The following is a 21,173-nucleotide window of genomic DNA, read 5'->3' on the forward strand; positions in this document are numbered from 1 at the left end:
AGATGAAAGACCAACAGGGACGTGTCAGTATAGCCCTGGACATGTCAATACATCTCATATCTATGAGCTGATATAAAGCATGGCTTGTGATGAATTATGACTGTCAAACTTAATATCAAGTGTCTGTCGGCAGACACACCAGCAGTTTAACACAGCACCTTCTGCTCAGATAATAAGTTCAAATGCTGTCCCTTCACCCGTCTCTTGCACATTCCAAGCAGCAGGAATTGTTAAAGACTTAAATCCCTTTATGACTTAAGTAACAACTGAGTTACAAATTGGTTTCTCATTCCTTTGCATGCGAAAGCTTTATTTCACACTACCCCCATACAAATAAGGAAATACATAAGACGAAAATCTACACTTGCTGTTGCATTTTGGTGCAATTATAGAGGTGTTGCCTTCCAGGCAAACCTGTCTGAGAGCTACTCCCTACTGGAAAGGTGCATTGGTAACTTTATGTCCCAGTATTATAAACAGCGTGGTCTTTCTTTGCCAGCCTGTATTCTCAGACACTGCAGCTCATAACATCTTGAAAATGTATCTTCTATTATCTGGTAGTAGCCCTTGTGGTATAAAAAGCACAGAAGCTTGTAAAGCAGGCCATGAATGTAAAACATGCACTTTATCTGTAAAACGCATTGTAATCCATGCACTGTATAATTATTCCGTCCTTTTCATCATGCTGGGAAATTCATTCCAATCAACATTTTCTAACAGTCTTCATTTAAATTATTTTTTTTAACAGGTCACAATTGTACAGGCAGGAAAAATAAGAGATAGAGGGAGTTTAGCTGTAACATTTATTGACATGGAGCATATTCATTCAAATTAATCTGAAATAGTTATTTAAGGGATAGTTACAGGCTGAGCTGGTTCATTGGAAGTCTTTTATGTGTGTCCTTTTTAAATAGTGAATTGCCTAGAATATATTAATGATAATGAACATTTTCTTTTTTAATTTGACAGTTAATTCTTTCTGTTGTGTGTCTGTACAGGTGTTGTGTTTCATTACCGGGCCTCCAGCAGCAGGTACACCCTCACCTTCGAGCAGGCCAAGCAGACCTGTAAGGATGTTGGGGCCACCATAGCCTCTGTGGAACAGCTGAATGCGGCCTACGAAGATGGCTTTGACCAGTGTGATGCTGGCTGGATGGAAGACCAGACTGTCAGGTACAGTAGATTCACAGAAGGCCCATTTACCAAAATATCTGGGAAATATCTGTTTGTTTATTGTCTGTGCGTGCTGTCACTATTTATATTTCCTGTTTTGTAGTGGTTGTAATGACCGTGTACGTTGTGTGTTGTTATTTGTTGTACTGTGTTGTCTGTTGTCCTGAGAGAAGGGTGTGAACAAGAATCCCATTGTGCATGTGGCAAATAAACTCCTCTATCCTCTGTCTGTCTATATACTGTACAAACCATCCTAAATGGCCTAAACTATTACCCATTATTCTTCACCAGCTCCATCAGTTTTCATGTTGTTTTCAGTTCAGAACTGTTTGGTTTTTATATAAGTGTAACAAGAAGTGTTTACAATTTCATCTGGGCAGGTACCCAATTACTAAACCCAGGGCGGGTTGCTATGGAGATAAAATGGGAAAGCCTGGTGTCAGAACATATGGAGTCCGCCACCCCACGGAGACATATGATGTGTATTGCTATGTAGACAAATTGGAAGGTAAGAAGATGATCTCCCGCAGGCTCGAAGTGGAGCAGCTGTGTCAAACCCAGGGTGCTAATTTTAAATGCAACACATGGCACTGTGAGGTGTGACCATTTACCGCAAGTCTTTGTGTCAGGGAAGCCTCTTTCCAGATGAGAGCTGAGAGGTTTTCTGACACAAAAGAGCTCACTGCCAACAGGCAGCCAAACTATTAATTTCTCTCTATTAGCAAGTCATTATTCTATAAAGCAAAAAATCTTTGAAAATGTGAGGGATGATTTGATTAAAACATTACATGCCTGTGGTAACATAAGGAAATCGTCATGAGAAAACAGCCATTTATTATTTCGTTTTTTCCATGATGTTGACTTTGCAGACTTTGTTAGCCCAGGTCAACATGCGGCTTTTAGAATTGGAACACAATAATAACAGGCCTAATAAAAACCAGCTATTTAGGCCGCTTAAGGTCATTCCAAGTGCCACAGCTGAGCCTTTGGTGCACATCCAAAGTATACAGTAGGTGATACAGGAAATAAAGAACTTGGCAGATTTATCACATTTCGGAGAAAAGAATAAAACCTGGTGCTATAGAGAAAGTCACATATTTATATAAATAAAAATGCTATTCTAAAGTTTACTTTCAAGCTTGTGCTGTCCACATTAAGAATAATAATAATAATAATAATAATAATAATAATAATAATTGCTTACACTTATATAGCGCTTTTCTGGACACTCCACTCAAAGCGCTTTACAGGTAATGGGGACTCCCCTCCACCACCACCAATGTGCAGGATCCACCTGGATTAGACTATAAACACATTTAATTGTATTATACTAATTGCCAGAGAAACAGGCCACTTATGTTTCAGTGTTGTGTATATATAATATTTAATACGTCTATTGTATTTTTCCCATTCACTACAACTTAAAACAATTTAAATTCTTACCAAAAGCTTTCATGTTTAATATATTCACTTCAGCGGATCTAATTTATTGCCTATAGATGATTTATTAAAGGAGCGTTAATAAATAATTTTCTCAGCTTCTTTAATTGTTCACATTAGGGTTTGGATAAATGCTCACATGCCATTAAAAAATGAATAATAAGAAATACTGTCTTTATTATAATTGATTACAACATGGCAAATATGTGTAAATCCAGTACAACATGGATTTATGTACTGTTTATTAAGCGCTGTAAAGCGCTTTGAGTGGAGTGTCCAGAAAAGCACTATATAAGTGTAAGCAATTATTATTAATTATAACATTGGCTTATGCAGTGCTGAAACCTTCACTTTACAAAGTTTACTAATAAAATAATCCCCTTATTGTACATGAGTCGCGAGGCTTGATGTAACCTCAGGCTGCAAATTGTTTTTTACATTTGGTGCAGTTAAGAATGTAATAAAGGTTGTACATGCAGTAGGCAACCATGCAATACATATACTGTAGCAACTCACTTAGTTGTTTGTTGATCAGCCAAACATTTTATAAAAGTCTAATGAAAATTTTCTACAGTCATGCAGTAGAAGCATGACTGGATGCTTGCTCCAGACTGCCACATCTCTTAATCCTCAGACATGCATGGATGTGGACTTGAAAGTACTTAGTCTTAGCTTACATTTGTGTCTGTGTATCACTCTTATTCTACAAGAAGAGCAGTGGGGTTTTTTTTTCAGTAGTTTTCAAATTTCACTTGTATCATATATCCTTGTAATTTTCTCTGTTCAGGATAAAAGAGGTTCCAATCCTGTAACCTATTTGTCTATAACATTTCTTACTGCAATATAAGTTACCAGGAGAGACTACAAACCTTTGTGGCTGACAATAGACCACACAGATCACTCAGACTGTGAAATGCTCAGGTTGACCTCTTTTACAAACTAACCCCTTATAAATCATTCTAAAACAGGTTTATTGGTGTAACGTTACCCATGCTATACTTTCTAACATTAGGCTTGCTCTTTTACAAACACAAGACTTTGGAATAAGCAGTATTACATCAAAACACATTTTTTTGTTGTTGTTTTGCTTTAATTTGCACTTAGAATACTTATTGTAATTATTTTATTTACATGAAAAATTACATCCTTTGTATAGTCTCTGAACAGAAGACCAAATCAAGTGTGTCCCAGTCAGATTTACAGTATATGCTATCCATAGAAGGACAATTTCTGAGATCTGAAGAAGAGTAAATTAGAAATTGTTTAACCTTTATTTGAATGTTTACAATACTGTGAACAGTTAGTAAATTGTAGGCATTTATTTAGCAGCCCATCTCTAGCCTGCAGAATAAATACTATCACAATTTCTTTTGAATTCCCCCCAAAAGCCTCACAAGTGATTAACAATAGGTTCTCTTCATTATGAAAAAAAAAAATTATTGCATCTTGTGTGTTTCTGTTTATATTACTTCTAAGGTAGTTCTTCAGCCTCTCTTGCTAGCAAAAAATTGAAAGCTTAAGAATACGTTCACTGATAGAGTTTGGTACTTAATATTTCCTGTATGCATTCAGATAGTAATGAGAAAATGTTTTAGAAGCCAGTCTAAGCCTAGTTTGGAGATTTCTGGAGGGTTGGTGTAAATACAAATTTTCACTCCATTTCATTTCTTATCAAGCTAAATCAGCTGGTTTCCAGCTTAATTGGACCTATTTAACAGCTTCTCCTACTGTAGCTCTTTGGGTGTTACTGCTTTAAAAAAGAACTTGTAGACACACCACCCTCAACATATCAGGATCTGACAGGCTTGGTCTAAGCAAAGAAAAGCTAAGTTAAATCATGCAGGCATGGAAGTATCATGAAAATGCACCATATTTATACTCCTCTTTTACTTTTTATAACAGACAGAGAATTGATAAATGTTTAGCTTGGCTGTACTGCTGCTATTTAAACACAATCGTTGGGTTATTGTATTTAATGGGTCTATTATGAAATGGGTTTTTATCTGACAATAAATATTTAAATATTGCAAACTCTTATTCTTGATGTTACACCCAAATCTTCTTGAAGAAAAGTCTTTAGGCCATTAGTTTTGCCCTTTAGTTTTCTGTCAAGAGTTAATCGGTTGTTTAAATTAAAATCTTTTTGGATCAAACACTGCCCATTTGTTTTTTAAAACATTAATGGTGTTATAAATGGCTTTGTAATTGTGTCATTAGGCAAATATAATAAACATTACAAATTCAAATTACAAATAAAGAACTTAGTTTGAAACTTAGCTGCAGTAAGAATTTACCTCCCACAATGCACAGACAAAACGTTTTCTGTGATGTACAGTATTGTTGTTTTCTGTTAGCTAGCTCATAAAAAAGATGCTTAAGGAGCAGAAAAATGCCTGCGATGAATGTCCCTTTCACATACACACTTAAGTATTCTATTGTCGTGACTGTTTATTGTTTAATGTTAAGTGTTTTACGAAAAGCTGCAAATCTATCTAAAACAATCTGTTGATGATGGTATGCAATACCACATTGTGCAATTTGATTATTATTTTCTTTATAAGAATATTTAGTCAGGGTTTTAAATCTTTAACAGCATACATTTTCTAGAAAGCACATGGACATGATAAACCAAATTTTGATCAAGCAGTGTCTGTTACATGCTCTTGGGCCCTCACATTTCTGAGAACCTCATACAGCTCAAGAACAATCACTCAAAGTCCACTTCAGAAACACCTTATTTTTAAAAAGGCTTAGGAACAGACAAGTGTTTCTGAAGATAATGACGGTGGAATTAATGGCTGTTAAAAGGGGAATCAGACCTGGCTTGAATGCGTGACTCCTGATAAAAAAATAACAGTTTGTGTATGGTTTAAATTTCCCGAAAGTGAAGAAAAGCTGAGTGTGTGACGCTGGGAATTTGCTTTCTCTTCAGGCGAAGTGTTCTTTACTCCGGCCCTTTCCAAGGTGACCCTCAAGGAAGCCGAGGAAGAGTGTGCGACAAAGGGCGCTGTCCTGGCCTCCACTGGACACCTTCACTCAGCCTGGAGAAATGGTCTCGACAGGTGTGACTATGGCTGGCTCTCTGACGGCAGCGTTCGATACCCTATCGCCGTAGCCCGGACCCAGTGTGGGGGGGGGCTTCTGGGCGTCCGGACATTGTACCGCTACAGGAACCAAACCGGCTTTCCTAGCCCCACAGAAAAGTTTGGCGCCTACTGCTTCAAAGGTAATTTTTCACATAGTTCTTGTTCAATAGCAAGTGTTTTAATGGTTAATGTTTCACCTATTAATGAATCGATTTGTTCACAAAGAACAATTTAAAGTTACACAGTGTGGGTAAAACGAGTTTACTGGATGTTAATCAAGGAGTGGCCCACTTAGGAGCCATACACGCTGTCCGTTTTGGAGAATCGCACCTGCTTTGTGTGAATATAATGGGCCAGTGGATGTAAGAAGTAGACCAGCATTGTGGAAGGATCTGTAGGTTATGAAAAGATTTGACAGCTAGCCAGAGTGTCAAAGTATGCTTTTCTAATTCTTAAAAGATGAAATGAACTGCTTTGTGTCCTGCTGAGCTTGAGATGAGTCTTATCTACAGAGAGATGTGCTAGTGCAGCAATCTGACTCCCAGCAGGAGACTTGAGCCTTAGATTCAGTTTCCTAGTAGCCCTTTGAAAAAACAGCTTGTTGATGTCAGCTGGTGTGTCTCACAGCATCTGTGAATCGTGAGTAAAAATGTGAACAGATCCTCTAGGATTGAGATCTTCAGAAGCTTCAAGAGGCTTGAATCCTGCTGTTGCTTTTTAATCATCATGTAAATTACCCAGTGATGGGCTCCTAGTGGCATTTTTCATCTGTTCATCTGGAGACTGAGGAATCTGAAGTACTCGATTGTACTGTATATACTACACTAAGGAATCTGCATTTGCAAACACTGAGGAGAAAGAAGGAAAATACTACAGTATTCAGTCACAAATGTGGAAAAATTAAAATAAAAATTAAAAAATAAATACCCTGACAATATGTAGTTTTAGGGTTATGGTTAGGATGCTCTGTCAGGTATAAAAAATAAATGTTAAATAAATAAATTGTTTGTGCTGTATGGTCATAGCCAGAAATGTGAGATGGAACAAATGTTGTGACACCATTTAAAAGAAAGGCCAACAGAACCTTAAAATATAACTATTTTTACACTTTTCTTTAAATCATTTTATTGGAAGTTATCTTGATGTGCTGTCTCACTTGTTGGTTTGCCAAGATCAGTATTGTGAATTGTAATAGGTTGGGAAAAATGTGTTGAATTAAGTAACACAATCCTTGGTGCAAATCAAGTGAGCTAACAATTCTCTGCTAACAAAAGGTTTTTAAGAAGGCCAAGAGCGTTATGGAGTTTGTGTATCACCCTCTCCATTGTGAATTTACACTTCTTCCCTCTGAAAGACACCTCTGTGTTCCCAGGTGTAAAAGTAACAGACAGGGGAAATCTTTCATCACCCCCTGCCATATCTCTCTCAAACACTGGAAAGTAATTCTCTTATTTCCTGTAACAACAAGATATGGTCTTTGTTAGCAATGTTCATCTGTCCTTATTGTTGTATATGACTGTGCCATAAAACACATTTTCCCTTGGGTGATAGTAAAGATTGAATTAAAATTAAATACATTATTTAGGGATCAATTATATTGATTATGAACCTTTCTGAAGAGTTTAAGAACTCTGACACCCTGACCTGTATGTCGACCCATAGAAAAAAACCTCACGAAACCGTCAAAGTATGAATCAATAGAATAGTGCACGTGGTACTGACATTTGTCTGCTAACTAGATCTTGTAGAATCCCTTCTTAAATGTATGAAAATACATTTAAGAAAAAGCAGGACTCACCATTTTAGCTTGGCCGCGTCTGGCTGTGGTTCAGCTGTTCCGACTTCAGGTTGTGAGTGATGTCACCTCTCCTGGTTTCTACTTATCCACTGTAGGAGCCCAGATCATTCATCCCCTGAGTTTACTGCTCATGTTCTTATGCATCCCAGGCAGGAATCAAACAACCCATACAGTACATGAAAGAAAGGACTCAGTAATTTACCCCCTGTAGTAGTTTTGCTGCCGCTAAGCATTATATCTTAAGGTTCATATTAGTATTTTGACAAATCTACTTGCCCTAAGCGTTCTGGCCTGTGTTACTTTTAGTGTATACAGTATACATTCCCTGGTGGTCCTCTGATCGCTTGGTTTCTTGTTGGGTTTGGGCCAGTTTCCTTAGAATCCAATGTAGCCTTAGCTGACAGGAAAGTTAAATCATATTTTAAGCTTGGTTTTTATTATTTAAGTCAACAGTTAATGGGTAACAGTATGTGAATGCACTGCAGGAAATCTTTTAAACCTTTTTTTACCATTTAAATTATTTTTAAAAATGTCATTTTAACCTGTATTCAACAGATTTGAATGAACATCTGAAATTCTTCTTCCCTTAATCTTTTTCTGTTGCCTAGTTTATCTCCACAACAGATGCAGCACTTAAAAATGTAGTATCATTGTATAATTTAAGAAGTTCTTTTCCCCTGCTTGTCCTCCTATTTGATTTTTTACCCTTTATGTCTCTTTATATTAAATCCATACCTTCAAAGAAAATGAAAAGCAAGCCAAAAGATGCTTTCATTTTCATTTTGGCACATGGGTTTGTATGAGATGATTAAACACTGGGAAAGTTCAAAAATTCAATCATGGATGTCAATTTAGAGTTCTACATTTCTGGGAGCACTTTAGTGTTACGAAGGAGTGAAATAAATATGTCATCATAAAAAATATGTGATTGTATTGACATATTTTTTTAACAAACATTGATTATGTAGTAAACATTTAAAAGTATTGAAAACCTCATTGACTGGTTAATTTATATTTGTGCTGTTTCCCCCTCTCTCTTTATTTTTAATCAAACTAATTTCTTCTTGTGTTTATTTTACCCCTTACTTATGCGGGGGTGGGGTTCTCAGCTTTTCTTCTAAAAGATACCTGTGTATTCTGATTTTTTCTCTAGCCGAGCTATAAACTTGACACCTTAAGTGAAGTTACAGTCCGCTTAACCTGACCTTTCTAACTGTTTCCACCAAGCAAATTAAGCTGTCAGGTAAAGGAGAGCTCCTATGGAAAGCAAAACAGAAGACACAGAGCTTATTCAGAACCAGAGAGGAAAACCTCTAGTCTGGAGATATTGAGGTGATGACAGTTCGCAAGTTGTGGAATGAAGATACCCTTTATCATTTTTTTAAACTGATTGTTGTTTACATCCAAAATTATGGAACAACTACTGTACCACAACAATAAATCATGCAACATGAGTGGAAGTTATATCCATGCTGTACGTACAGTACAATAAATATTTCACAGAACAGAAACTTGGATATAGGGACACATCAGGGAAGTGTCATGTATTTTAGTAATTGTAGTAATTGTAGTGTCATGTAATCTACAAAAAAAAAAAGGTTTTTCAGAATCCTGAGTAAGCCACATTTCAGTAGGGACATTCTGTGAAGGCCCAAATAAAGCTATGGATTTCTCAGGTAACTGTAAATGTGTATATTAATAAATACACTAGTATTTATTAATATATTTTATAATATATTTTATAAATATTGTCCGTATTTCAAGATTGAGATTAATTTGAAGGTGTTTAGGAAGTGTATGTTTCGTAGTATTTCCATTATTTAACCAGGTAGGTTAGCTACAGTTTGCACAGTAAGTTGCAGTTTACACAGTAAATGATTTACACATTCAATTAACACAGTTAGGCATTTACTAGAGCAGGCTGAGTACTTACCCTGCTGACAAGGCCAACAACAGCATCCCATCTGGTCTTTGAACCTCTGATACCCCAGTCTGGAATCCAGATTCTTAACCACTACTCCTGGTTTCTAATCTTGGTATTTAAGATGTCTTGAATGGTAGAGTGGACTTTCGTCTTGAAGTCTTCTGTTTTATCATGTTGCCAAAAATGTGCCTGTGGAGAGTGTAAACTAAGCATCTGTAAATTATTAAATAAACTCTTTCAATTCAGTAACACTGAGGGACTAAGTGAAGACTTTTGAATATATGTAGAAGATACAATCCATATTCTCTCTTGGACTGCGGAATGTGACCTTGGGAACAACTACTTTTGGTTCGGTTCTCAGTCTTGGACTGAGATTCATTTTAAAATGGACCTTAACCCCACTGCCTGCACAATCCAGGCCAGGGACACAACTTCACTTACCCTACTGCTGGATAAGGTCACCTCAGTTTTGTTCAGTCCCAGTTAATTCACAATTCCCCTTATCCAATCATACATTTTGAAGTTAATTCAATCAGCTGTTACCCATTATTGAAGCACTAACGTTCTTCATAGTACGTTACTTGTACCTAGAATTAGATATTTGATATTTATATCTAAACTCTCTGTTCATTCATCTCTCTGGCTTTATCCTCTTTTGTCTTTGTAAACATTTTCAATTAACCTTTTTTATATTACCCTTAATCATCCACGCCAAGGAGCAGTGAATAAATATAGCACAGTGTCAGTAAGGAGGAAAAAAAAAGATTCAACTCGGATCTGAAAGACAAATCTGCAGCAAACTAATGCAAAGTCCATCCACAACACGCAAACACTGGCAAGATAAATGGCTTTTTTTCCAGCTAATAGATCCTTGCACTTTTATTAGGAAAATGTGCCTCATGGCTTACATCACTGATAGCCGCTGAGAACAAGAATAAGACATGTGTAACATGCCTCTAATGTGTAACAGCTGGCTACAGCACCAGACAGCCCATTAAGTCAGAGAGGAAAGTTTCTCAAATGACTTTACTCTTACAGGGTAGGGCAGGGAGAAAGTTTTTTAACCTAATGTTATTCCCTGTATCCAAGTATTGATTATAGGGCCTGTAAAGCTAAAGCTTATTTTTCACAGGGGGTCTCTGCAAACGACGACATTCAGTATTTAGATATATGCAATCTCAATCTGAATAATAATGGTATTTAATGTCTGATATGTCTCGTTATGCTGAAGGTGTTCACCTAAACAGTGGTTTCTGTTTGTACTGTATTGCACCTATGCGACATGTTAAATTACAATTCAAGTCACATTTGTTCCTGTTGCCCAAAATGAATACAGAGTGCTTCATCATTGTCATCAAGAGAACTGAGAACATTGGGGTATACACTTTCAAGCAATGAACCCAAAGTGTCTTCACGGCTGAAACTTAAAATGTATCAGATGTAAAAAGATATCCAAGCAATGACCTGAAAAAAATCAACCCTTAATGTCCGTACGTCAGGAAGTGTCAACTGAGACAATATTAACTGAAAACAGTTAATCGTTTGAAACAATGTGTTCTGAGCTCAGAATTTAAAATTAAATCCAGCAGCATGAATTTAAGTCCCAACAGCTGTACATTAGCACAGAAAGACATTCAAAGCAGACACTCCTAAAATCAGACTTGAAAAAGAGATACAAGAAAGAAAAGCTAATATAATATCATTTCTATGGAGTGAAGAAATCAGGGCATTGGAATGAAAAGTTCAATTAGAATGAAAAGTGTGGATGAATATAAAATAACCAAGCCTGAAAATATCTAAACTATTAGCCATGTTCACCATGATGGTTGGCAACCAGCTTGAAGAAGACAGCCCTCAAGGTTAATTACTGAAATGCTTTACAATTTTCAGTGTATAGCTCGAAAGGCAAAATAAATATCATGGAAAGGAGTTGAACAGAATATCATCCATTTCATGTAGCACTGGTACATTACTTTGCCCTTGGACAAGAAGGTGAAGAACACGTTATTATGCCATTGGACAAGAAGGTGAAGATCAATTTTGCAACCTCAGTAGTTTGTAAATTAACTCTCTTATTGTAAAGTAACTGACTTTATCTATTTGTTGTTGAGTTGGACTGTGCCATAGAAGAAATTGTCCTGCAGAGGATAATAAAGCTTGATTTGAATTATATTATTGTAACTTTCAAGTTCAGGGTGGATTGGAGTTGAGAAATAGTTTCCAGGACAAACCGTTGGCTATTGATTTTGTTCTATGGAAAAGAGGGTGAACCCATTGGCCAGTAATACCATAGTGTGCTGGAAGGCTAGTTAGTGACTTATTCCTGGCTGTTTGTTTCTCTTTGTTGTATGTTCTGCTTTTAAGGGAAGTGTAGAGTGATATTAGGCCCTTGCAGTCAACAGGGAACTGATGAATGCTTAGTCAGAGCTTAGTCAGCAATGGTGTTGGTGAGCTTTTGAACATAGAGAAGAGTCACAGGAAGATTAAAGGGAAATTGTTGTATTTTGTAGTCTATGGAGAAAACTCCATCATGGAAATCATTTCTGATATACAGTAGTTGGCATAAAACTACTGTATAGGAATTACTTGATCTTCCCTGTAAATGTCTATAATTATTTGTGTACATTAGAATAAAGTAATTATTATTGTCTTTTCTGAGGTATTCCTGCTTAGGCCACAGGCCATACTTTTCAGGCCCCCTGAAGTGCAAACAGTGTATGGAGGTGGTGACTGATAAGTATATATTTTAGTTCTGTACATACACTGTATACAGTATGTTTTTTTGTTTTCAAAACGGATGAGAATGGGACAGATACATGTATATTAGCAGAAGCTTTGTGTTAATACACAAAATCCCTACAAAGTATAAAAAATGAGAACAGACAAAAAGAGCAGAATATTTTCTGTTATGTATCGATGTTCCTATGGTGATGGAATTCTCCTGTTTCTTCGCAGGCTCCACATTTAGATCTGTTACAGATTTTATATACTTCTCACGAAAAGGAGAGAACAGATTGAGACTATAAAATACTACCTAAAAAAATTAATCTAAAATAGAACTTCCTCTTTTTTGCACTAGATCTGGGTTGTACAGGGCCACACTGTCTTTCAGTTTGTTCTGCACCTGAGCTCTTAATTGGATAATTAATAACTAATTAATTGCTAAGTGAACCTTTTTAGCCCTGTTTTCCTTTTTCTTAAAGCCATTGATTATTTACAGAGATGCATAAAACCTGCTGGTTTGCAATCCTTTTGGACTGGTGCTGGCTACCTGATCATTTTGTTTTCCTAATTTCTTCCTGAAATAATGTGCTGTGTGGCACCTAAGGGAACAAGGAGCTGACAGGTATTTATGTGAAAAAGCAGTTGGATTCTGCTGCAGTCATAAACTAACCCTTGTTGATAATATTCTGCCGACAGCCTGACAGAAGCCTGTAGAACAATACCAGTCTCACAATTGGAACAAAAAATCTGGACACAAAGCAAACGCTTTGGCATAATCCCTGCTCTAAGATGATCAAATAGAAAAACAATGAACATGTTCCATTCTCTTTTTAGTTCCTTTTCTTTTCAGCTTTAAACGTTTTATTTATTAGACCTGTCATTTTCACTGGCAAATTACCTTAAAATAGTTGCTAGGGCCTGTATATTGCTATTAGATGGGAGAAAACAAACTGTTTTTTTTTTGCTTGGATGAGAGGTTGCCTTAAGTGGGACCTCTTCTGGGGAAACTTTTTTTTGAGAAACACATTTGTCTTGGCCATGTTCAAAAGCTTGAGCATAATGTGAATGACATCATTTCCATTTGTGTCCCCTTTGTTTCTTATGGAAGCATAATAATCACACTGACAAGGTGTAAATGTTTCTTGGTGTGATGTCAAAGGCTGTTTGGAGAGAGATTATTTCAACTAAAAGACCTTGTCTCACAAAGAAGACACATTTCTGCAGTTAACATCTGTCAGTTACCATTTACAGTATATCATTGTGGCAAATGGATCTTTCAGGTGCATGTTTTCCTTTTATACTACCAATTTTAACTGTACAGTACCCAGAAAGAAAACAAAGTTTAAGAACATAAAAAGGTTACAAACGAGAAGATGTTAAGCAGTTGTTAGTTTATTGATCCAAATATCTCATCAGCCTCAACAACATAGTTAGATAGCCCGTTCCATACTTCCACATCCCTTTGCATAACTCTTCTCATTTTTAAATGCACTTCCACATACAGTAGGTTCCACTTGCGTCCTCAATAGCCACCAATACAGGCTTACAAGTGTACCGGTTCTTGGGGTTTCTGGCCTTGCCACTCCTGCCCTGCCAGTTCGTCCCTCACTGTCTGGGTGCGAAATTCCAGGCAGATAGCACGTCAGTAATGGATTTGAACCCACAGGCCCAGTGCTGTAGTAGTAATACTAATCACCATGCTGCCCTCATGTTTCTAAAGTTTTTACTAAACCTTCAGTAAAAACTTTAGAAACATTTTGGTGTCATCTGCAAGCCTGACTCATTTACTAAATTTACTATTATTTGCTAATTTATCCGTCCTTCGGATGACACGTAAAACCGAGGTCCTGACTCTCTGTGACCATTAAAAATCCCAGGGCGTTTCTCGAAAAGAGTAGGGGTGTAACCCCGGCGTCCTGGCCAAATTCCCCATTGGCCCTTACCAATCATGGCCTCCTAATAATCCCCCTCTATGAATTGGCTTCATTACTCTGCTCTCCTCCCCACTGAGAGCTGGTGTGTGGTGAGCGTTCTGGCGCACTATGGCTGCTGTCGCATCATCCAGGTGGGGCTGCACACTGGTGGTGGTGGAGGGGATCTCCATTACCTGTCAAGCGCTTTGAGTGGAGTGTCCAGAAAAGCGCTATATAAGTGTAAGCAATTATTATTATTATTATTATTACTAAATGAAAATTATAAAGAGCAGTGGCCCTAAAATAGATCGCTGCAGTACCCCACTAATTACATTACTCCAGTTTGAGTATCCACAGATATAGTATATCTGTACTTGCTGTTTACTATTTCATGCATTTTTTCACAGACCACTTGTAATTTACAAATTCATGTTTCATGAGGAAAAATTGTATGTCCATTGGTGTTGTTTGTTTAATTAGCTCTAGCAGCCTAGTTAAATGTGTTAGTTAAGCGTGACTGATGTATCCACACATTCACTAAGCAGTAAGCTTTCCCTGCGGTGACTCTGTGCTCTTTTTGTCTGTTTGTTAATTCATATACTCAGACAAGTGAAACTATCTGATTGTACATTATGGTTGTGAATGTGTGAATTTAGGCAATGTGATTTATACAGTGTTCTGGCTGAGTGCTGGAAACAGAAATGCTATTTACTTTGCCAGAAGACTTCACATCTGACAGATGATGAATGGGAGATTTAAAATTAGAGAAAACTAAGTCGTAGCCTGAAAAAATATGATGTTGCCTAAAAAAGAAGCTACTGGCAAAGGGATATATTTGCAAAGCATTCATCTTAAGGTCTTGGGATCTCTAGCAAGTCTTAGTTCTCAGAAAGGAAAAGTGCCACGCCTGCTGTTAAAAGTAAAGCTTAAATGTTCATGGAGAAGCTTATTGTTTTCTGGATATAAATATGACAGTTATTAAATTATATATGTAATATCTAATTATATGTACTGTTATATACATATAAGACTTTGCAGTGTGAAACATTGTAGTCCTGGACATTTTGTATTGTTCTACTCTTTTTACTCAGTATTCTTTCTTCTTTTTGCGGAAAGTACAATTCTATGGTAATAATGCACTTAAATTGTAGTCATTTTATCTTAACCTAACTGTTAATCCTAATAGAGGTAGGTTACGAAGAACAAAAATGGATTGGATTGATTGTGAAGAGACAACTAAAAGGTGTTGATTACAATGAAAACTCGACAGTGAGTTAATTACAGTTGACTGGCACATGTGGTGAATTAGCTACGCTTCGGATTGGCAGCTCATGTACAGTAGAATAGCTGTGATCACAAGTTGGTAAAGATTTTGATGAAGATTGCTTAATGACGAGCTTTACTTCTTCTCTCCTAAACTAAGCTGAATTAATAAAAGTCAAAGTCGTTATTGTGGTAGAAAACATTTCTGGTGTAAATTGATAATCTACTAAATTAGTCATCTAGTAACAGACATATAAACAGTATTGTAATTAATACAATATTAAATAATAAAGGCACTCCATTGCTATGGTTTCCTCCCGTGTTCTAGTGGGTTAAATGGCTTCTGGGAAAACTATCCCTGGCATGAGTGTGGGCGTGTCTGTGTTTGCGTCTGGAAAGGACTTAACGGGAATGCTTTTCATGGCAAGACAGCCAGGAAGTAACCACTGCTCTCTAAAAAGAACATTGCTGCTTGTCTCGGGTTTGCTAAAGAGCACCTGGACAGTCCAGTTTAAAGCTGAACCAAAAGTGGGTCACACAAGACCATCATCCTACACACACGAGCAGATCTACAACAGAATGGCTGAAGAAGGAAACATTTTGCATTTTGCACCTTGGCCACGTCAAAGTCTGCACACAGAAACTGAAATGTTAGGACCTGCAGTGAGCTGTTCATGTCAAGGAAGCCTCAGCTGTCACTGATTTGAAGTGGTTCTGTAAAGAAGAATGGGCTTAAATTTATAAAAGCCCAGAGACTGATAAACAGTTACAGGAAATGTCTAGTTGATGCACAATGAGGTCCCACAAGTTTGTGAGTCTGAAGCATCACATACTTATACACACAACTGTATTTACTGTTTGATCATCTTGTTGATTAAGTAATCTGATATATGCCTTTGTGTTATGTTTTGAATCAGGTTATCTTCAGATGGTATTATTTTAATACTGCCATGGAGATCTAATAAGATGTTAGGTCTGGAATACAGGAGAAGGTGGACTAAACTATTAGGTTTAAAAAAATTCTTTTCAACGCTGTATATGTAAACTGTTAGCATCTGTTGTACTACAAATGTACTACAAACAGCAGATTAAACACTTTGATCAAGCTTTGTCAGTTTATTTCATTTCAGATAAATTCCTCTTCCCTAACATACTCAGTTCAAATATTAGATCCTTAATAGAAGTGTGGAAATAGCTTCTAAACTGCTGTGTTTTATATTTTGACTCTATAAAGGGCATGGAATACACCAGATGTTATTCTTTGCATATTTAAACCATGTTGGATATTCATATTTCATTGAATTGATATGGATCGATTGTATTCCTGTTTTCCAGGTAGAGAGCCCATAAAAGAAACCACTGCTGTTGAGCTAACCGTGGAAGGTGTTATGCAACCATCCGAAAGGATAACCCTTTCTGAAGCATCATCATCCACACCTGCAAAGTCCACTTCAGCTGTCCTATTGTTGGAGACAACTACAAAAAAGGCTCCAGTTTTGGAATCCACCAGCCCAGAGAAAGAATTTGATACAGAACCTGAGGTCCACTCAAAAACTGATGCAGGTATAAGTTATGCTCCTGCAGGAACGGTGAAGCCTACATCATATGACGGAAGAGTGGAAGGAGATAGCACTAAATTAGATGAAGATATCTCCTCACCCATCGCTTTGGCCTATTCTGTTACTCCAGAATCTAAAACAGATGGAACTCAATTGCCTGGAACTGAAAAAACCTTCACTCATTTTCCTGAAGATGCTGGAGCCAAAGAAACAGTCACTGGTGAAGAAACTGCCACAGATTCACCATCCATGTTCTCAACAAGCATGGCTAGTCCGTTCAAGGAGTTCACTACCAGGCATGTCGAACATGACGAGGTTAGTGAGATAGTGATAGTACCAACAGTCACATCAGCTACAGGTGTGGACAAAACAGATGACATTTTGACAGAGAAAACAGAAACACCATTCATGACTACAGTGGACAATGTAGTGGATTATGACCTGAATACTGAAATACCTTTGCAGGCCTTCCCACAAGGAGGTGATACATTTTATTCAGTCAGTACTTCGGAGTTTGCTGGCCATGTCGATCTACAGACTACGCCTGTGCTGCCTGTTTTACAAAGTTTACTCACAATTAAACCGTTCCCTCCACAATCCGATGTTGAAGATGATGCAATGGAATATCCAGAAAAAAATGAAACTGATATGTTTACAAGGCAGCAGGTCCAAATGACTTCTGTAAAAGAAGATAAAACTGAAAGTGTGTCTATTTCTGAGCTCCTTTCCTCACCTACTTCCCTGTCTGATCAGAAACCGAAGGGTGACGACCAAGCTAAAGACGGTAGTGGGAGTGAAATACTCAAAGCTAGTTCAGTGCCTCGTGCGTTCGCAAGCACAACCTCCACAGAGACCCACACGCAACAAAATGTTCATGTGGCACCTGAATCTGTTTCTCCTGATGCTTCATTGTCTGTCAAGCTGACTGAAAAAATCCTTCATGCAGTAGGTGCCACAGAAGGACCCGAGAAAGGCAGGAGTGAAGAGTATGTGACTACGATGTCTATTTCACATTTAAGTAGCTCTTTCCAGCCTTCCGATGAATTGCTGAGTGGCTCTGGCGATGTTCCTGTACCCACTGAAACCACTAGACTTATCAGCAGCCAGCCTCCAGGAAGTGAAGTGAAGTCCACATTTATAACCGAATACCAACCTTCGATCAGAGAGGTAGAAAAAACATCTGCTCACCCCACTGCACTAACAGCTGAAGCTGAAGGGTCACCTTTGTATAAAGAAGATGCAACAGTAGCTGCCATTGCAGATGCAGACTCCCAGAGCACTCTGACTACATCTTTAGTCAGAGAAATAAAAAGGCCTACACAACAAGCCAAACCTGATCATTCACACGTAGAAAGAAACGGAACTTATGAACCCATTACAGTAGGATCACAGACAACTAAAAATGATTATTTAGGGCACGAGCAATCATCTACTGTAATTGATCTTATAACTACTCCAGAAATCACATTATCATCTGCTGTTACAGATTTTGACACAGAAGAGTCAATTGAATCTACATCATCTGTAGCTCAGACCTCTGGAGCAGGTACCTCAGAGAAATTAAAGGACTTGCCTATTACTGAACAACCTGAGATTTCTGTTGCGGCCTCTACACCTTTAACACTGTTATTTAGTAAGACCCCTGTGGTCACTATAATGCAGTCAGGTGTTTCCGAGGAATCTAGTGGCATGAGCCCAGAAACATATTTTGAGCTAAGGTCAACAGAAGAGGTTCCCACTGAGTCTACTATTCTGAAATCCTCAGTAATATCATTTACGGTTGGCAGCCCAGAATTTGCAGGAGAAACTAGTGTCCCTCTCCAGGTACATAACACAACCAATATCATTTCAACTGAGACAAGTGAGGACCTAGTGAAAGAGGTTGTCAGCAGCAAAGAGACTGCACCTACATCAGCCACAGAGAAGATTGTGATTGTAGACACAGTCAAATATATGAATCTACCAGTCACAGATGAAGAAGGAAGTACTGGCTCTGAAATTGACTCGGTCACACATACAACAGTCTCCATTCTGCAGAAGGAGGTAACAACCACTCAGACTCTGGAAGACTACAAATCAACAGCAAGCCCTGAAACTGATTTTGACCAGACCATGACTCCACTGGATAAAGTAGAAACTGAAATCTTTGTTGAGGGACAACCACCCACTCAACCATCCCCTGATGATGAGAATGGCTCTGGAACATTTTTCCCTTCTTATGTAACTTCACCAAAACAAGTTGAATTAATTACCACCAGAGCAACCCACTTATCTTTCACTCCAACGGTAGATGTTGAACTTACTTCTGATACCACAGATGTGCAAGACACAACAAAAAAATTTACTTCTGTGTTTGAGCCTACAGAATCTGCAAAACATTATGTATCTACAGAAACTATCACCATTTTGCCAGAGCCTTCTAAATTGCCACTAGGTGGAGCTGCTCTTTTTCCAGGCGAAAAACAGACTAGTGAGGAACAAGATGCAGCAGAAGGTTCTGCTATGTCAACTCCAGAACATATTCAGACACTTCCAGAAAGCACGACTCTGTCATTTCTGCCTATAGAAGTTGGATCACCTACAAAGGAAGAAAGTTCCATAATACATGAAACAAGCACTGCATCTCCCACAGATATCACAACACCACAATCAGTCATATCTACAAAAGGTTACTATATTACGCATACTCCTGATCTTCACGAGGAAGCCACTGTTCCAAAACATGAAGAAGTAAAACCTTCTGATAAAGAAACACAGACAATTATGTCAGAAACTAGTAGCTCTCTGCAGGAAATGGACTCTCCAACAACAGGGCAAATCATTGAGCTAGATAATATTTCTGAACCTACAAAAGACACTGTTTCATCAGTTCAACATGTAGGACAAACAGTAATAGTTTTCAAACAGACTGAAGGGTCTGCAGATGCTGAAGAAGTGTCAACCACTCAATCAACTGTGTTCTTAATGTCAGCTGTAACGACTGTACCAGACAGTAGCACATATTCCAAAGTAGAAACTACCACTGAAACGCCACCAATCCTCACTGAAAGTGACGCAGCTGATGACACAACAAAAGACATGGTCATAATTGAAGAGTCACAGTCCAAACTTCCAGAATCTCCAAAAGAGGAAGGTGTAGGCCCGGACACTGTACCTGACATTGACTCTGAATACTTCACAACAGCCACTAGACCTTACACTGGTGAGAAGCCAACGCCGCCTGCTCAGGCTATGGATTCTACAGCAAGCCCTGAGCTCCAGGGAACCCCTGCAAATGAAACACATCCACAGTTCGATGGCATTAATGTCATTATTGTCGAAATTCTTGGGAAAAATGCCTCAGGTGAGCTTTTTTTTTTCTTGTAACCCCCTGCTTAGACAGGTCTGTGTTATACGATTTGATGAAGATGCTTTTTGTTTCCCTTGTGCCTTGTTAGTATCACCTTTTCACTGAAAATGTTGGACATCCTGTACAGTAGGTAGGTTCAGTGATGCAAAGGGTCACATTATGAATTCAATGTCTAAACTGAAGTCTGGATGGTTACAAATGGGTTTGCAAAATGTGTGTGAATAGCATATGTATGTTTGATGTTGGGCCTGTGAGTTTTGTTCTGGTCTTGAGTCTGTGAGTTCAGTTCTGGTCTTTAGTATATGGAGTTGTGTCTGTGTTTTCTTTGGTTTTCTCTGGGCGTTCTGATTTTTTGCCACCTCTCAATGTTAACTAGGTTTAATTAGCTATTCTGCCTTTTCTTTCTCTGTAGTTATGTGATGGACTGGCATTGCGCTCAGGGGGAGAGCTGATGTGTGCTCTGAGTCCTACCTTCTGTCCTCTGCTTTAAGGATAGAGGGCAGTGTATGAAGAGTAGGGAGAAGGGATTGTATGAAGTGCAATACCTGTAATAAATGGTCTTTGATGCTGTTACTTTTACTTCAAATTAGCTAGCTATATAAGATTTTAAATAAAGTATTTTCTGATCCAGAAAAATAAAAGCCCAAAAAGTCAATATAGCTTAGTTGTGTTGTGTGAGGTCCTATTAATATATTTTAATGCTAATTTCTAATACTTTTTAGAATTTCACATATTATACCACAATGCCTTTATCTGTGTGTTTAGAATATTTGTATTAGAGTCTGTGGCGAATGCTGTATATCAGGGTTATTCTTAGAAGAAAGAATTGAGGATGGTATTTCCAAATGGGCCTGTTAAAACAGTGTGACAGCTCATTTTCCTCATACATACTGTAGACCCATTGCTAGGATAATAATAATAATAATAATAATAATAATAATAAT

The 21,173-nt window shown here is 37.8% G+C and overlaps 1 protein-coding gene across 2 annotated transcripts in view; it reads left to right on the top strand.

Annotated features, from left to right (window-relative positions):
• The window catches only part of vcanb (versican b), a 67,162-nt gene that overhangs the window by 9,291 nt on the left and 36,698 nt on the right, over positions 1-21,173 (top strand). For both annotated transcript variants that reach the window (XM_015360651.2, XM_015360656.2), the window contains 4 exons: positions 999-1,173; positions 1,554-1,681; positions 5,546-5,839; positions 16,657-20,223. In XM_015360651.2, coding sequence (XP_015216137.2) covers positions 999-1,173; positions 1,554-1,681; positions 5,546-5,839; positions 16,657-20,223 — 4,164 coding nt within the window. The remainder of the gene's footprint in view (positions 1-998; positions 1,174-1,553; positions 1,682-5,545; positions 5,840-16,656; positions 20,224-21,173) is intronic.

This window comes from Lepisosteus oculatus, chromosome 3, assembly GCF_040954835.1.
Source record: "Lepisosteus oculatus isolate fLepOcu1 chromosome 3, fLepOcu1.hap2, whole genome shotgun sequence".
NCBI lineage: Eukaryota > Metazoa > Chordata > Actinopteri > Semionotiformes > Lepisosteidae > Lepisosteus > Lepisosteus oculatus.